Genomic DNA, 16295 nt, shown 5'->3' with positions numbered 1-16295 from the left:
CTTGGGGATGAGGTATAATCTGGTGGGGATGAGGTAGTTAGTCTGGTGGGGATGAGGTTAGTCTGGTGGGGAGTCTGGTGGGGATATACCCCTCCTTCTGATGGGGGTTAGTCTGGTGGGGATGAGGTTAGTCTGGTGGGGATGAGGTAGTCTGGTGGGGATGAGGTAATCTGGTGGGGATGATGGGGGTATATCTGGTGGGGATGAGGTTAGTCTGGTGGGGATGAGGTTAGTCTGGATGGTCTTTACAACAACATGAAGATGTAGTTTCTGGTGGACATTTTCACAACAAGGCTTGTAATCTGGTGGGAATGAGGTATATATGTTATCTGGTGGGGATGAGGTTAGTCTGGTGGGGATGAGGTTAGTCTGGTGGGGATGAGGTTAGTCTGGTGGGGATGAGGTTAGTCTGGTGGGAATGAGGTTAGTCTGGTGGGGATGAGGTAATCTGGTGGAGATGAGGTTAGTCTGGGGATGAGGTAATCTGGTGGGGATGAGATAATCTGGTGGGGATAAGGTAGTCTGGTGCTGAGGTAATCTGGTGGTGATAGGTAATCTGGTGGGGATGAGGTAGTCTGGTGGGGATGAGGTAGTCTGGTGGGGATGAGGTAGTCTGGTGGGGATGAGGTAATCTGGTGGGGATGAGGTTAGTCTGGGGATGAGGTAATCTGGTGGGGATGAGGTAATCTGGTGGGGATGAGGTAATCTGGTGGGGATGAGGTAGTCTGGGGATGATGTAATCTGGTGGTGATGAGGTAATCTGGTGGGGATGAGGTAGTCTGGGGATGATGTAATCTGGTGGGGATGAGGTAATCTGGTAGGGATGAGGTAATCTGGTGGGGATGAGGTAGTCTGGTGGGGATGAGGTAGTCTGGGGATGATGTAATCTGGTGGGGATGAGGTAATCTGGTGGTGATGAGGTAATCTGGTGGGGATGAGGTAGTCTGGGGATGATGTAATCTGGTGGTGATGAGGTAATCTGGTGGGGATGAGGTAATCTGGTGGGGATGGGGTAATCTGATAGGGATGAGGTAATCTGGTGGGGATGGGGTAATCTGATAGGGATGAGGTAATCTGGTGGGGATGAGGTTAGTCTGGGGGATGAGGTAATCTGGTGGTGATGAGGTAATCTGGTGGGGATGAGGTAGTCTGGGGATGAGGTAATCTGGTGGGGATGAGGTAATCTGGTAGGGATGAGGTAATCTGGTAGGGATGAGGTAATCTGGTGGGGATGAGGTTAGTCTGGGGGATGAGGTAATGAAGTTTCCCAGACACAGATCATTAAGCCTACTCCTAGACTAAAGAGAGAGTTCACCCAAATGACATAATAGGATTTGATTGCCTTCCCCTGTAATCAGCCTATGGACAAGGTATGACCGCAATTCATGCTTTTGTGGAACAAATGCAATGCAAGTCAGTGGTACCGATGTTACAGCCTTTTTCACGCTTTATGTTCAAATCATATAAAGTAACTTAATTGAGCTACACAATCGACTTTAAATAGCCTTCTTTAGAATGGTTTGGATGTGCAATAGATCTTTCCTTTCTCTATCTTGTCCAATAAACAAAAAATATGCACACATAAAAAACCAAAGTGCTTTGTAGTCCAGGGAAGTATCTGGGAAACCGGCCTGTAAAAGTAGGTAGGTCAAAACGTTAACACTTTGTGGTGTCAAGCATTGGCTCAGAGACTGCACCATCCTCCTCCTTCTCTTTCATCTCTCTGGCGCCACCAAGTGGCAATGTCTGGCACTTTACCTGGAACACATCCCACCTCTCGGGCAACCAGACCTTATTGAACATCAGCTGAGCCAGCCAGGAGAAACCCAAGATGGCCGCCAGGGCAAGAAGCATACATATGGTCCTGATGGGGGAGCGCTGGACATAGACGCCGTCCTCCAGGGTGCATCCAGGGAAGTGGAGGACAGGGGCGAGGTTGAAGATGGGCTCCCCACAGAGGAGTCTCATCAGGCCCCCTACGAGGTATCCCACCACGGCTCCATAGCCGTTGGAGACCTGTTGGAAGATGAAGAGATTTGTTTTGAAGAAGTGATATTCTAGCCTCACACTAACTTATTTTTCTGCTCTGTCGTTTCCTACATACTTTAGTTTCAGTGCCATCGTTGAGGTCGTTTGTGGGGACGAGGGGCAATGAGGAGCATTGTGCAAAACATGTTCATCAGCGATTGGATCAAATCAAATTGTATTTGTCACATGCGCCGAATTCATTGAAATGCTTACTTACTGCAGGGGCAGTATTGAGTAGCTTGGATGAAAAGGTGCCCAGAGTAAACTGCCTGCTCCTCAGGCCCCAGTTGCTAATATATGCATCTTATTATTAGTATTGGATAGACAACACCCTGAAGTTTCTAAAACTGTTTGAATGATGTCTGTGAGTATTACAGAACTCTTATGGCAGGCAAAAACCTGAGAAAAAAATCCAACCAGGAAGTGGGAAATCTGAGGTTTGTAGGTTTTCAACTCATCGCCTATTGAATACACAGTGGGATATGGGTCAGTTTGCACTTCCTACGTCTTCCACTAGATGTCAACAGTCTTTAGAACCTTGTCCGATGCGTTTACTGTGAAGTGGGGTGAAGGAGAGGGGAATGAGTAAAGCTCTATCATGAGCTGACCATGCGCGTTCACGTGAGAGGAAGCTCTGTTGCATCGCACTTCTGAAGACAATGGAATTCTCTGGGAGGAACATTATTGAAGATTTATGTTAAAAACATCCTACAGATTGATTCAATACATCGTTTGACATGTTTCTACTGACTGTTACGGAACTTTTTGACATTTTGTCTGCTTTTAGTGACCACGCTTCTTGACTTTGGATTTGTTTTCCAAACACGCTACCAAAAGTAGCTATTAGGACATAAATGATGGACTTTATCGAACAAAACAAACAATTCTTCTGGAAGTGGGAGTCCTGGGAGTGCATTCCGACAAAGATCAGCAAAGGTAAGTGAAGATTTATAATGCTATTTATGACTTTTGTTGACTCCAATTTGGCGGGTAACTGTATGACTGGCTTTGGTGGCTGAACGCTGTTCTCAGACTATTGAATATTGTACTTTTGCCGTAAAGCTTTTTGAAATCTGACACAGCGGTTGTATTAGGAACAAGTTTATCTTTAATTCTTTGTAAAACATGTATCTTTCATCAAAGTTTATGATGAGTATTTCTGTTATTGGATGTGGCTCTGCAATTTCTCTGGATATTTTAGAGGCATTTCTGAACATGGTGTCAATGTAAACTGAGGTTTTTGGATATAAATATGAACTTTATCGAACAAAACAAATATGTATTGTGTAACATGAAGTCCTATGAGTGTCATCTGAAGAAGATCATCAAAGGTTAGTGATTAATTGTATCTCTATTTCTGATTTTTGTGACTCCTGTCTTTGGCTGGAAAAAGGACAGTTTTCTGTTATTTTGCGGTGACCTAACATAATCGTTTGTGGTGCTTTCGCTGTAAAGCCTTTTTGAAATCGGACACTGTGGTGGGATTAAGAAGAAGTGTATCTTTAAAATGGTGTGAAATATTTGTATGTTTGAGGAATTTTAATTATGAGTTTTCTGTTGTTTGATTTTGGCGCCCTGCACTTTCACTGGCTGTTGTCATATCGATCCCGTTAACGGGATTGCAGCCCTAAGAAGTTTTAACCAATAATGCAGTTTTGTTTTTAAAGTAAAGAAATAAAAGTAACAAATAATTAAAGACCAGCAGTAAAATAACTAATCAAAGTATCAAAGCCAATTACACATTTTCAAACCGCTGTTTTACCCACATGTGTTTTGGTTCTCGTCCAACCCATCGGTTTCTGGACCAATCAGACGGCCCTAAATGTGTTCACATTCGGTGAAGAATCGGTGAGGTACTCAGATCCAGACTCATTGTGGAGAAGAAACTAACGTCTGTGGGTGTGGCCTAGCGTTTGGCTGGAGCAAGGACTCTGGGTAGCCAGACGAATTATAACCTGGGCCTGTATCCACAAAGCCTCTCTGAGTAAGAGTTCTGATCTAGGATCAGTTTAGCCTTTAGTTCATAATGAATGAGATGATATGGACAGGTAGGAACCTGATCCCAGATCATAATGATTTAGATATGGACAGGTTGGGACCTGATCCTAGATCATAATGATTTAGATATGGACAGGTTGGGACCTGATCATAATGAATAAGGTGATATGGACAGGTTGGGGCCTGATCCTAGATCAGTACTCCTACTCTGAGACGCTTTGTGGCTAGGGCCGGTTTGCCATCTCCATTGCTGTAGTTGTCAAGCCGACCATTTGGCATGATGATGAGTGAGTTGGCATGACGACATCACAAACAGACTGGCACTCAGGCTAGTGACACACCACCATGTTTGTGATGCAGGGAAAAGATAAGGCCCACACAATATCACCTCTGCATGTTACACACACACACACACACACGCACACGCACACACCTGGAAGAAGAGGACGCAGATGAGCTGAGGGAAGATGATGGTGTAGGAGAGATCAGACGCCAGGATCCACAGGGCAAAGGTACTGTTGTGGAGGAGAGTGAGGGCCATCCCACACAGCCCCACCACCACCACCGACACACGGATCACCCACTGTATCTCCCTGTCGGAGGCCTAGAGGAGAGATAGACACCAGATGGAGGCACAGTGGTCAGGACAAATCAAAGATGGAGGCAGAGTGGGCAGGACAGATCCAAAATGGAGGCACAGTGGTCAGGACAGATCAAAGATGGAGGCAGAGTGGGCAGGACAGATCCAAAATGGAGGCACAGTGGTCAGGACAGATCCAAGACGGAGGCACAGTGGTCAGGACAGATCCAAGATGGAGGCACAGCAGTTATAATTAGTCAGAAGAGCTTGAACAGCCCTGTGGTGTAATACTCAGAGAAGTCAGAAGAGCTTGAACAGCCCTGTGGTGTAATACTCAGAGAAGTCAGAAGAGCTTGAACAGCCCTGTGGTGTAATACTCAGAGAAGTCAGAAGAGCTTGAACAGCCCTGTGGTGTAATACTCAGAGAAGTCAGAAGAGCTTGAAAAGCCCTGTGGTGTAATACTCAGATAAGTCACAAGAGGGAGCACGGAGTTAGGCTATATGTCCCAAAAATCTATTACACTATAGAACCAAATGCAATGTTTTCAAATGTGAATTGAAAAATGTCTTGCCAATGTCCCAAAAATTGATGAAATTGAACAAAAAAAACTTATTTATGGATTTAGTGGTGATTTTCTGATACATGACCTATGACCTAGAACAGGACTAATGAACACAATGGATTATCTCCATTGAGAATGTGTTTCAGATCTGGACTAGTAGGTTAATTAATCAGTGTCTGGGATAACAGACCTACATTCCTTAGTCACCTCTACTGTATTGAGTATCTAGTCACACACAGATTTATTATAACGAGGTGTAAGTGATGGGATAGAACGAAAGCCTGCAGCCAAATCTTCACCTGCTTCCGAATGATGTTCTTGTAGATGTTGGAGGAGAACATGGAGGCGGAGCTGAGCAGGCCAGAGTCCACGGATGACATCACTGCGGCGGCGATGGCCCCGATGCCGATGACGGACACGTAGGGCGGAGCCAGGTGCTGCAGGGCGATGGGGAGCACCAATCCCGTCTCGTTGCGATCATACGGAGACGGAGACCCGTACGATGTCAGGTTCCAGTCTGGAGACACACCAGGAAGTGTCAATAAAGTTTGCTCATTTTGACAATCGCACTTTGATGAAGTCTAAAAGCACAAACACAAGTACGCTGTGTATGAGTTATTTAAATTCTTTCATTTTGACAATCAGCTCATGTGAGCTGCAGGGAAACCAGGTGTATTCAAGGGATCTCGTGCTCCACAGAGAGTAATAACAGACATGCACTCTAGCCACGACACCAGGACACTGCCACTAGACTGGAGTGTGTTATGGTTCATGATGTGAGGTAGATGATAGGAGCAGTATACGGACATCAGATAACATGCAAACCAGTCAACGACACACAACTCTTCTTCTCTGAAACTTTACAACCCCTTTCATAATGTTAACTTGGAGGTGCTTATATTTGTCCATTTTTCTTGAACAAGAGAACATGTGTTTAATTGCTATATTGTCAATATTTCGCCACTATGGCCTATTTATTGCCTTACCTCCCTTATCCTGCCTCATTTGCTCACACTGTATACAGACTTTGTCTATTGTATTATTGACTGTATGTTTTGTTTATTCCATGTGTAACTCTGTTGTTGTTTGTGTTGCTCTGCTTTGCTTTATCTTGGTCAGGTCGCAGTTGTAAATGAGAACTTGTTCTCAACTAGGCTACCTCGTTAAATAAAGGTGAAATAAAAAATAAAATGTATTTTTATCTACATATCCCAAGTCCCCCCGAGACGCCGGCGGAGAGTTGGGGTCAGAGACGACCATTTTACTGACACCCCTGGAGCAATAAGAATTTAAGTGCCTTGCACAAGGGCACAACAACAGATTATTTACCTTGTCCGCTCTGGGATTGGAAAACCTTTTTGTTCTTTATTACCTGTGGAAGCGGCCACAGCCCCGACCAGGACAGAGGGGATCCCCAGGATGAGGACCATGGCAGCAGCCGCGAAGCAGGTGACCTGGGCGTTAAACGAGGAGGAGGCAGAAAGCGTCCTCTGGTGGAAACATTGGAAAGACAAGCTACCCAACGCCTGAGGAGAGAGGGGAGGAGAGAGGGGAGGAGAGAGGGGAGGAGAGGAGATGAGGGAGGGAGGGAGGGAGAAGAGGAGGGGGAGGATAAGGAGACCGAGGAGAAAGGGAAGATGACAAGGAGGATGACAAGAACATAAAGGAGGTTGTTAGATTGTGAAATGGTGGCAGGTAGAATCGCTGTTAAGGTTTGAATCCCTGAGCAGACGAGGTGATACATCTGCCGAGGTGCCCTTGAGCAAGGGACTTAGCCCTTACGGCTCCTGTAAGTCCCTCTGGATAAGAGTCCCTGTTAAATGACTTACATTAACAAGTTATGTTTGTGTTGTTTAAGGAGAAGTAGAATGAGGCCTTGAGTCTCCAGGATGTTTTTTGTATTGTAGAGTCATGGTGAGGTCGAGGAAAGGGCTGTTTGTGGTTTTTTGGGGGGACTTTCTGTTAGAAAGCTTGAGACTGGAAACCACAGATAGGCTGCATGGCCTAACAACAACAAGATAGGATGGTGCCAACACTGGTTGAGATTGTAGAAACTCCTGGGTCATGGTTAACACAAGACCATGTCCTTAATGAGGGTGAAAGCGTTCGTGGAAAGTGCTGTGTCATGTTACTGGAAAAATACTTGAATATCAGCTGTTGAGTCTCTTTTGCTATTACACAACTGAACTTCACTCAAAGTTTTGACACGATTTGTAATAAACGAGTGTATTGCATATTGATTCCTCCTTATCAAGGTGGAGCAAAGAGTTTTGAGCAGTAGAGAAAATAAATGGTTGGAAGTTTGAAGAGAATAGTGATATGACTGTAATGTAGAGGAGAGACTGGTGATATGACTGTAATGTAGAGGAGAGGAGAGACTGGTGATATGACTGTAATGTAGAGGAGAGGAGAGACTGGTGATATGACTGTAATGTAGAGGAGAGGAGAGACTGGTGATATAACTGTAATGTAGAGGAGAGGAGAGACTGGTGATATGACTGTAATGTAGAGGAGAGACTGGTGATATGACTGTAATGTAGAGGAGAGGAGAGACTGGTGATATGACTGTAATGTAGAGGAGAGACTGGTGATATGACTGTAATGTAGAGGAGAGGAGAGAGACTGGTGATATGACTGTAATGTAGAGGAGAGAGACTGTTGATATGACTGTAATGTATAGGAGAGGAGAGAGACTGGTGATATGACTGTAATGTAGAGGAGAGGAGAGACTGGTGATATGACTGTAATGTAGAGGAGAGGAGAGAGACTGGTGATATGACTGTAATGTAGAGGAGAGGAGAGAGACTGGTGATATGACTGTAATGTAGAGGAGAGGAGAGAGACTGGTGATATGACTGTAATGTAGAGGAGAGGAGAGAGACTGGTGATATGACTGTAATGTAGAGGAGAGGAGAGACTGGTGATATGACTGTAATGTAGAGGAGAGGAGAGACTGGTGATATAACTGTAATGTAGAGGAGAGGAGAGAGACTGGTGATATGACTGTAATGTAGAGGAGAGGAGAGACTGGTGATATGACTGTAATGTAGAGGAGAGGAGAGAGACTGGTGATATGACTGTAATGTAGAGGAGAGGAGAGAGACTGGTGATATGACTGTAATGTAGAGGAGAGGAGAGAGACTGGTGATATGACTGTAATGTAGAGGAGAGACTGGTGATATGACTGTAATGTAGAGGAGAGGAGAGAGACTGGTGATATGACTGTAATGTAGAGGAGAGGAGAGAGACTGGTGATATGACTGTAATGTAGAGGAGAGACTGGTGATATGACTGTAATGTAGAGGAGAGGAGAGACTGGTGATATGACTGTAATGTAGAGGAGAGGAGAGACTGGTGATATGACTGTAATGTAGAGGAGAGGAGAGACTGGTGACATGACTGTAATGTAGAGGAGAGACTGGTGATATGACTGTAATGTAGAGGAGAGGAGAGAGACTGGTGATATGACTGTAATGTAGAGGAGAGACTGGTGATATGACTGTAATGTAGAGGAGAGGAGAGAGACTGGTGATATGACTGTAATGTAGAGGAGAGACTGGTGATATGACTGTAATGTAGAGGAGAGACTGGTGATATGACTGTAATGTAGAGGAGAGACTGGTGATATAACTGTAATGTAGAGGAGAGGAGAGAGACTGGTGATATGACTGTAATGTAGAGGAGAGACTGGTGATATGACTGTAATGTAGAGGAGAGGAGAGAGACTGGTGATATGACTGTAATGTAGAGGAGAGACTGGTGATATGACTGTAATGTAGAGGAGAGGAGAGAGACTGGTGATATGACTGTAATGTAGAGGAGAGGAGAGAGACTGGTGATATGACTGTAATGTAGAGGAGAGGAGAGAGACTGGTGATATGACTGTAATGTAGAGGAGAGGAGAGAGACTGGTGATATGACTGTAATGTAGAGGAGAGGAGAGAGACTGGTGATATGACTGTAATGTAGAGGAGAGGAGAGAGACTGGTGATATGACTGTAATGTAGAATAGTAAGCATATTTTGTACTTATCAAATGCTTATTCAACCCTTATCTAACTTCTCTGACTCATGTAACGCATTAACAAATTAATCATCCATCCATCAATGAATGAATCAGTTGATCTCACCACCAATAAGAAGTCATCAACCCACTTGAAGACCTTCCCCTTCTCCATGTGTCCCAGCCAGGGGGCCTGGTAGGTGTGGTTGAACGCTGTCTGGGTGATGTCACCCACCACTGGGTTGGACATGAGGAATGGGACACACAGCCACTGGCAGCAGAGACAGAAAAGCCCAAATTAAAAATGATTAACTCCTGTCTTCGGGTGCAGCCACAATGAGACACATGAACATACATTAAATTGTATATGATAATGATCATTTTCTGTTTTCGTCCATCAAAAGTACATCTGTAGTCAACTATGTTCAGATGAGATCCATCCGTTAAAAGACAGACCGTTTGTGTATTTTTTGTTGGGCAATCATCTCCGTTGTCAATCATCCGACAACAGATCACTCCTATTGAAAAAGGTGTTGGCTCCATCCAAAATACTTGGACAATGTTTCCACGGCCTTACACTCACCAGACTGGTTTAGATTCAAAATGGCCGCCTGTCACTCACCAGACTGGTTTAGATTCAAAATGGCCGCCTGTCACTCACCAGACTGGTTTAGATTCAAAATGGCCGCCTGTCACTCACCAGACTGGTTTAGATTCAAAATGGCCGCATGTCACTCACCAGACTGGTTTAGATTCAAAATGGCCGCCTGTCACTCACCAGACTGGATTGGATTCAAAATGGCCGCCTGTCCCTCACCAGACTGGATTAGATTCAAATCGGCCGCCTGTCACTCACCAGACTGGTTTAGATTCAAAATGGCCGCCTGTCCCTCACCAGACTGGTTTAGATTCAAAATGGCCGCCTGTCACTCACCAGACTGGATTGGATTCAAAATGGCCGCCTGTCCCTCACCAGACTGGATTAGATTCAAATCGGCCGCCTGTCACTCACCAGACTGGATTGGATTCAAAATGGCCTCATGTCACTCACCAGACTGAGGAAGATGAGGATGAGCTGGATGACGTCGGTGTAGGCTACAGAGTAGAGTCCTCCCAGTAGAGTGTAGATGATGGCCACCACTGCAGAAATCACCACAGAGTAGGAGTAGGGCAGGTCCAGAATCACACTCATGGTGCCACCTGCAACACACACACACACACACACACTTTTAGTTCAGCGGGCTAACACAGTTTTGTGGCACCACAGATAAAAACTGTAAAACCAGGTCAAACTGAGTTGGTCCCTCGCCGTTGTACTGGAAGTGTGAAGAGCCCTGCTTTTTATTTTACCTTTATTTAACTAGGCAAGTCAGTTGAGAACAAAATCTGACTTTCAATGACAGCCTGTTCAGGGGTAGAACGACAGATTTGTACCTTGTCAGCTTGGGGGTTTGAACTCGCAACCTTCTGGGTACTAGTCCAATGCTCTAACCACTAGGCTACCCTGCAGCCCCAAGGCGGCCTTGAAGTAACAAGTAACATTCTTCACACGCCAGCTAGAATGAGCATGACTGAGTTTCAACAAGTGGTTATTAAAAAACCCACCTGACCTGTTTCCCCTCCCTGATCAAATTACTCCATCTAGAACAAATTTGCATCTCACCAAGCTGTGGCATTGTGTAACTATTCCCCAGGTTACTCTGTCTAGAACCGACCTGGGTCCAGCATCTCACCAAGTTGGGGCGTTGTGTAACTATTCCCCAGGTTACTCTACCTAGAACCGACCTGGGTCCAGCATCTCACCAAGCTGGGGCGTTGTGTAACTATTCCCCAGGTTACTCTACCTAGAACCGACCTGGGTCCAGCATCTCACCAAGCTGTGGCGTTGAGTAACTATTCCCCAGGTTACTCTACCTAGAACCGACCTGGGTCCAGCATCTCACCAAGCTGTGGCGTTGAGTAACTATTCCCCAGGTTACTCTACCTAGAACCGACCTGGGTCCAGCATCTCACCAAGCTGGGGCGTTGTGTAACTATTCCCCAGGTTACTCTACCTAGAACCGACCTGGGTCCAGCATCTCACCAAGCTGGGGCGTTGTGTAACTATTCCCCAGGTTACTCTACCTAGAACCGACCTGGGTCCAGCATCTCACCAAGCTGGGGCGTTGTGTAACTATTCCCCAGGTTACTCTACCTAGAACCGACCTGGATCCAGCATCTCACCAAGCTGGGGCGTTGTGTAACTATTCCCCAGGTTACTCTACCTAGAACCGACCTGGGTCCAGCATCTCACCAAGCTGGGGCGTTGTGTAACTATTCCCAAGGTTACTCTACCTAGAACCGACCTGGGTCCAGCATCTCACCAAGCTGGGGCGTTGTGTAACTATTCCCCAGGTTACTCTACCTAGAACCGACCTGGGTCCAGCATCTCACCAAGTTTTGCCAGCAGCATACCACCCTACATACCACTGCTGGCTTGCTTCTGAAACTAAGCGGGGTTGGTCCTGGTCAGTTCCTGGATGGGAGACCAGATGCTGCTGGAAGTGGTGTTGGAGGGCCAGTAGGAGGCACTCTTTCCTCTGGTCTAAAAAAATATCCCAATCCCCAGGGCAGTGATTGGGGACATTTCCCTGTGTAGGGTGTCTTTCGTATGGGACATTAAACAGGTGTCCTGACTCTCTGTGGTCATTAAAGATCCCATGACACTTATCGCAAGAGTAGGGGTGTTAACCCCAGTGTCCTGGCTAAATCCCCAATCTGTCCCTCAAACCATCACAGTCACCTAATAATCCCAGTTTACAATTGGCTCATTCATCCCCCTCCTCTCCCCTGTAACTATTCCCCAGGTCGTTGCTGCAAATGAGAACGTGTTCTCAGTTGCCTTACCTGGTCAAATAGGGGTGAATTAAAGAGTTGAACCTACATAAAGACAACCCTGACAGGTCCATCAGGAAAGAATGGCTGTGTCTACAATGGTACCCTCTCCCTTATATAGAGCGTTACTTTGGACCGGGGGCCCATTGGGAATATATAGAGAACAGGGTGTCATTATGGATGGATCCAGTGACTTGACACACTTCAACAGAGATGTGATGGTGTCCAAGACTGGCTAGAGGCTGAATGACTGTGTGTTTTTGTGTCTCTTTTTGTCGAAGTTGTTTGAAACAGGGAGGAATGTGTCTCCTGCTTTGGAACACCAGACAGTGACCGGTTGAGAACCGACCTGGTTGAGATTCAACTGCACTCTGTGTGTGTTTTGTGTGCAGCGTGTGATTTTGTACTTTTGTGTTTACAACTGATTATGTGTGTTGTGTGTTTTGAAACAGTTGTTTGTTTGTTGCTGTTGTTTTGTTGTACATATCACCTAGTCCGACGAGTGTGCAGGCCACCCACAGTGCATCCATTACAAGGGCAGGGAACACCAGAGCTCCACTCACTGCTCTTCCATACTTGATCTGGAAGGGATCCATCATAGTAACATACTTCTTCTCCCTCATCGGCTTGGCAAAGAATATACCACCTGAGATAAAAGAGGGAGAGAGGGGGGTGGGGAGGGAGGGGGGGTGAGGGGTGGAGAGAGAGAGGAGGGGAGTGATAGAGAGAGGTGGTGAGAGAGGAGGGAGGGGGAGAGAGGGGAGGGAGAGAGAGGGGGGGAGTGAGGGGGGGAGTGAAAGAGGAGGGGGAGAGAGGGGTGGAGAGAGAGAGGAGGGGAGTGATAGAGAGAGAGGGGGAGTGAGGGGAGGGAGAGAGAGAGAGGGGGGGAGTGAGGGGTGGAGAGAGAGGAGGGGAGTGATAGAGAGAGGGGAGAGAGAGGAGGGAGGGGGAGAGAGGGGAGGGAGAGAGAGAGAGGGGGGAGTGAGGGGTGGAGAGAGAGGAGGGAGTGATAGAGAGAGGGGGGAGAGAGGAGGGAGGGGGAGAGAGGGGGGGAGAGAGAGGGGGGAGTGAGGGGTGGAGAGAGAGAGAGGAGGGAGAGAGAGGGGGGAGTGAGAGAGAGAGAGGGGGGAGAGAGGGGAGGGAGAGAGAGGGGGAGGGGTGGAGAGAGAGGGGGAAGTGAGAAAGGAGGGAGAGAGAGTGGAGGGAGGGGAGAAGCGGGAGAGAGAGAGAGAGAAGGGGAGAGGAGGGTGAGAGAGAGTGGGTGGAGAGGAAGAGGGAGAGAGAGAGAGAGAAGGGGAGAGGAGGGTGAGAGAGAGAGTGGGTGGAGAGGAAGAGGGAGAGAGAGAGAGAGAGAGCCGATAAGGTTTGGTGTGTAGAATATTTGAATGAATTGAAGGTCAGTTAAAAACGACAGACTGGGATTTGTGTTTCAGGACAACAACGTTCCGCCACTTTAAATATTGGAAACTGATATTCTTTCATTTTTCAATGATTACTTCTGATTGTGAAATATTAAACTTTGTGTGTGTGTGTGTGTGTGTGTGCGTGTGTGTGTGTGCGTGTGTGTGTGTGTGTGTGTGTGCGTGTGCGTGTGCGTCTTACCAATGATGAAGGAGACGGAGCTCTGTAGGGGCATGAAAGCCCAGACCAGACCCAGGTTAGGGTTATAGACAACCTCTGCTATCCCTACGATAAAGCCTCCTCCAACCCACGTAGCTGCAGGACACACACACACACACACACACACACACACACACACACACACACACACACACACACACACACACACACAGACACACACACACACACATATACACACACACGCACACATACACACACAAGCACACATACACGCACACGCACACACACACACGCACACACACACACACACACACACACACACACACACACACACACACACACACACACACACACACACACACACACACACACACACACACACACACACACACACACACACACACACACACACACACACACACACACTGTTTATCCAAAGGTAAGGAATGATCTGTACTGTCTCTACAGTACAGTGTGAATGCAGTAACAGTGAGTATAGTTGTACAGGTACAGTGTGAATACAGTAATAGTGAGTATAGTTGTACAGGTACAGTGTGAATACAGTAATAGTGAGTATAGTTGGAAAGGTACAGTGTGAATACATTAACAGTGAGTATTGTTGGAAAGCATTACACAGATCTAAAGACATGGCCACACCTCACCTACCAGTCATGGTGAATATTCCCACAAGCAGGCCGATATTCCTGTCTCCCAGTAAGGTTATCTCTGTCTTGTCTCCCGTACTTTTCTTCTCCATAGCCCTGGACTTCCGTGCCGCCCACAAACCTGTCCCCAGGACCAGCAGATAGAACACTGCCATGGCAACTACACCTGGAATGTTCAGAACCATGGTGGAACACTGGGAACGCTCACAGACAGAACACTGACTGTCAGGAGTTCTGTCTACTGAGTTGCAGTAGTTGTGGCAGTATAGTCTTGTTCCTGGTTGGATAGCTCAGAGCGTCTGCTCTTTTCTACTTCTGGCTTGATTGGTCGCAGTGGAGGAGGAGTAAAGGGAAGTGGGCAGGGCATTCAAAGCAGTAAGGAAAGAATATGGTGATTAGTAGATAAATAGTAAGAAGTAAGGAGAGCATGAAGTCATTGGTAGATAAATAGTAAGAAGTAAGGAGAGCATGAAGTCCTTAATAAATGATAAAACAGCATGCCTGGGGCTCACCTCATACTGACAGTCTGTACCTGGAGAGGTCATAGGATGGTGTCAAAACCAAAAGTTACTCAGTACCTCTTTTGGGAGTTCCCTTACTGTTAGCACAATGTTTTTCTCCATGTTCACGGGAAAATAAAAGACAAAACTTGTCAGAGTTAGCAACAGTAACTAAGGTGGCGGGGCTTAGTGAAGGGTCAATTCACAGCACATTTTGATGGGTACACTTCAGAGGAGGCTGGTGGATCTAAGGAGGATTGGCTCATTGTAATGGCTGGAAAATAATCAATGGAATGGTATGGAACACACACTGTTTGTTTGACTCGGTTCCATGTATTCCATTCCAGCCATTACAATGAGCCTGTCCTCCAATAGGTCCTCCCACCAGCCTCCTGTGGTACACGTTCTGCTTTTACTTCCTGCTTGGCTCCAATGACTACACTCAAATTATGTATATAAACTCTGGATTGCTGATGCTATGTATTGGCCAATGAGAGGCTTTGAAGCCACCGGTCGGCCATATTGGAACTCCCCAGAAGGAGCAGTCCTCCATAGGAATGAATAGAATTCTACAGTATTTCAAGAAAATGTTTCAAGGACAAATGTACATGTATTTAAGTATTTTTTGTTGTTGTAGTGGGAACAGTATCTTTAGTAATCTCTAACAATGATATTTTAAGGAAAATGTATTAATGTATTTTTTTATTTTGTATTTTAATGTTTAGCTCACATAATATAGTTTTAAAGTATACCTCAATCAATCAATCATTTTTGCATCCACCGATGTCACAAAGTGCTGTACAGAAACCCAGCCTAAAACCCCAAACAGCAAGCAATGCAGATGTAGAAGAATGGCGGCTTTGAAAAACTCCCTAGAAAGGTTAAAAAACCTAGGAAGAAACCTAGAGAGGAACCAGGCTCTGAGGGGTGGCCAGTTCCTCTTCCGGCTGTGCCGGGTTAAGGTATCTGTAATAGAATAAAGTGATAAAAAGTAAATGTAGACGTAAAAAAATGCATTCCTATTGCTTCCATGACAGTTTTACAACACTGAGGGATTACCAAGATGGAGGCACGGTGGCTTCAAACCACCCAATTATAAATCGTTGGTAAACTCAACGTCCACTTATAATGCTATCGTTGACATGAATGGTGACTCCCTTTCTATTCATTCTATTTCAATGACTCACGCAGCGACAGCACCTGGGGCGCAGTGAGCACTGTGAGCGAGGTGCTGAAAGATGCATTTTCACAGGCATAGAAGTTGGTGGAATTTACCGGAAAGTCTACTCAAATGTGATGTTGTCCTCGTGTTTCTTTGCTATGTGAAGGTTAAAAACAGGAGTGGTCTCAGGATCGCAATTCAACACATTTTGCCATGGGGCAGATAGAAAATGTTGCTGTTTTAAAGCTAATTTCCTGCAACTCAACACATTTTGCCATGGGGCAGATAGAAAATGTTGCTGTTTTAAAGCTAATTTCCTGCAACTCAACACATTTTGCCATG

General features: G+C 46.0%; 1 protein-coding gene across 1 annotated transcript; it reads right to left on the bottom strand.

Annotated features, from left to right (window-relative positions):
* Nucleotides 1–603: 603 nt before the first annotated feature.
* Nucleotides 604–14542, bottom strand: LOC135535399 (high-affinity choline transporter 1-like). Its single transcript, XM_064962073.1, has 9 exons — nt 14293–14542; nt 13648–13761; nt 12536–12691; nt 10223–10371; nt 9299–9442; nt 6542–6695; nt 5469–5686; nt 4460–4630; nt 604–2016 (listed from the first exon to the last, which is right to left on the bottom strand). Exons 1-9 carry the CDS (start codon nt 14474–14476, stop codon nt 1657–1659), a joined length of 1650 nt encoding a protein of 549 aa, XP_064818145.1. The 5' UTR covers nt 14477–14542; the 3' UTR covers nt 604–1656.
* Between the last annotated feature and the right edge of the window lie 1753 nt (nt 14543–16295).

The sequence above is a fragment of the Oncorhynchus masou genome, unplaced genomic scaffold (assembly GCF_036934945.1).
Source record: "Oncorhynchus masou masou isolate Uvic2021 unplaced genomic scaffold, UVic_Omas_1.1 unplaced_scaffold_488, whole genome shotgun sequence".
Classification (NCBI taxonomy): domain Eukaryota; kingdom Metazoa; phylum Chordata; class Actinopteri; order Salmoniformes; family Salmonidae; genus Oncorhynchus; species Oncorhynchus masou.
This window is presented reverse-complemented; position numbering and strand designations above follow the sequence as displayed.

Bases quoted from the DNA above. Each gene is read 5' to 3' on its own strand.
- LOC135535399 (XM_064962073.1), bottom strand. From the start codon at position 14,476: ATGGTTCTGAACATTCCAGGTGTAGTTGCCATGGCAGTGTTCTATCTG. The intron at 9,443-10,222 runs GTGAGTGACATG...CTCTGCTGCCAG, and splicing joins TCCTCATCTTCCTCAGTCTG to TGGCTGTGTGTCCCATTCCT. The intron at 4,631-5,468 runs GTGAAGATTTGG...TCTCTCCTCTAG, and splicing joins AGAACATCATTCGGAAGCAG to GCCTCCGACAGGGAGATACA.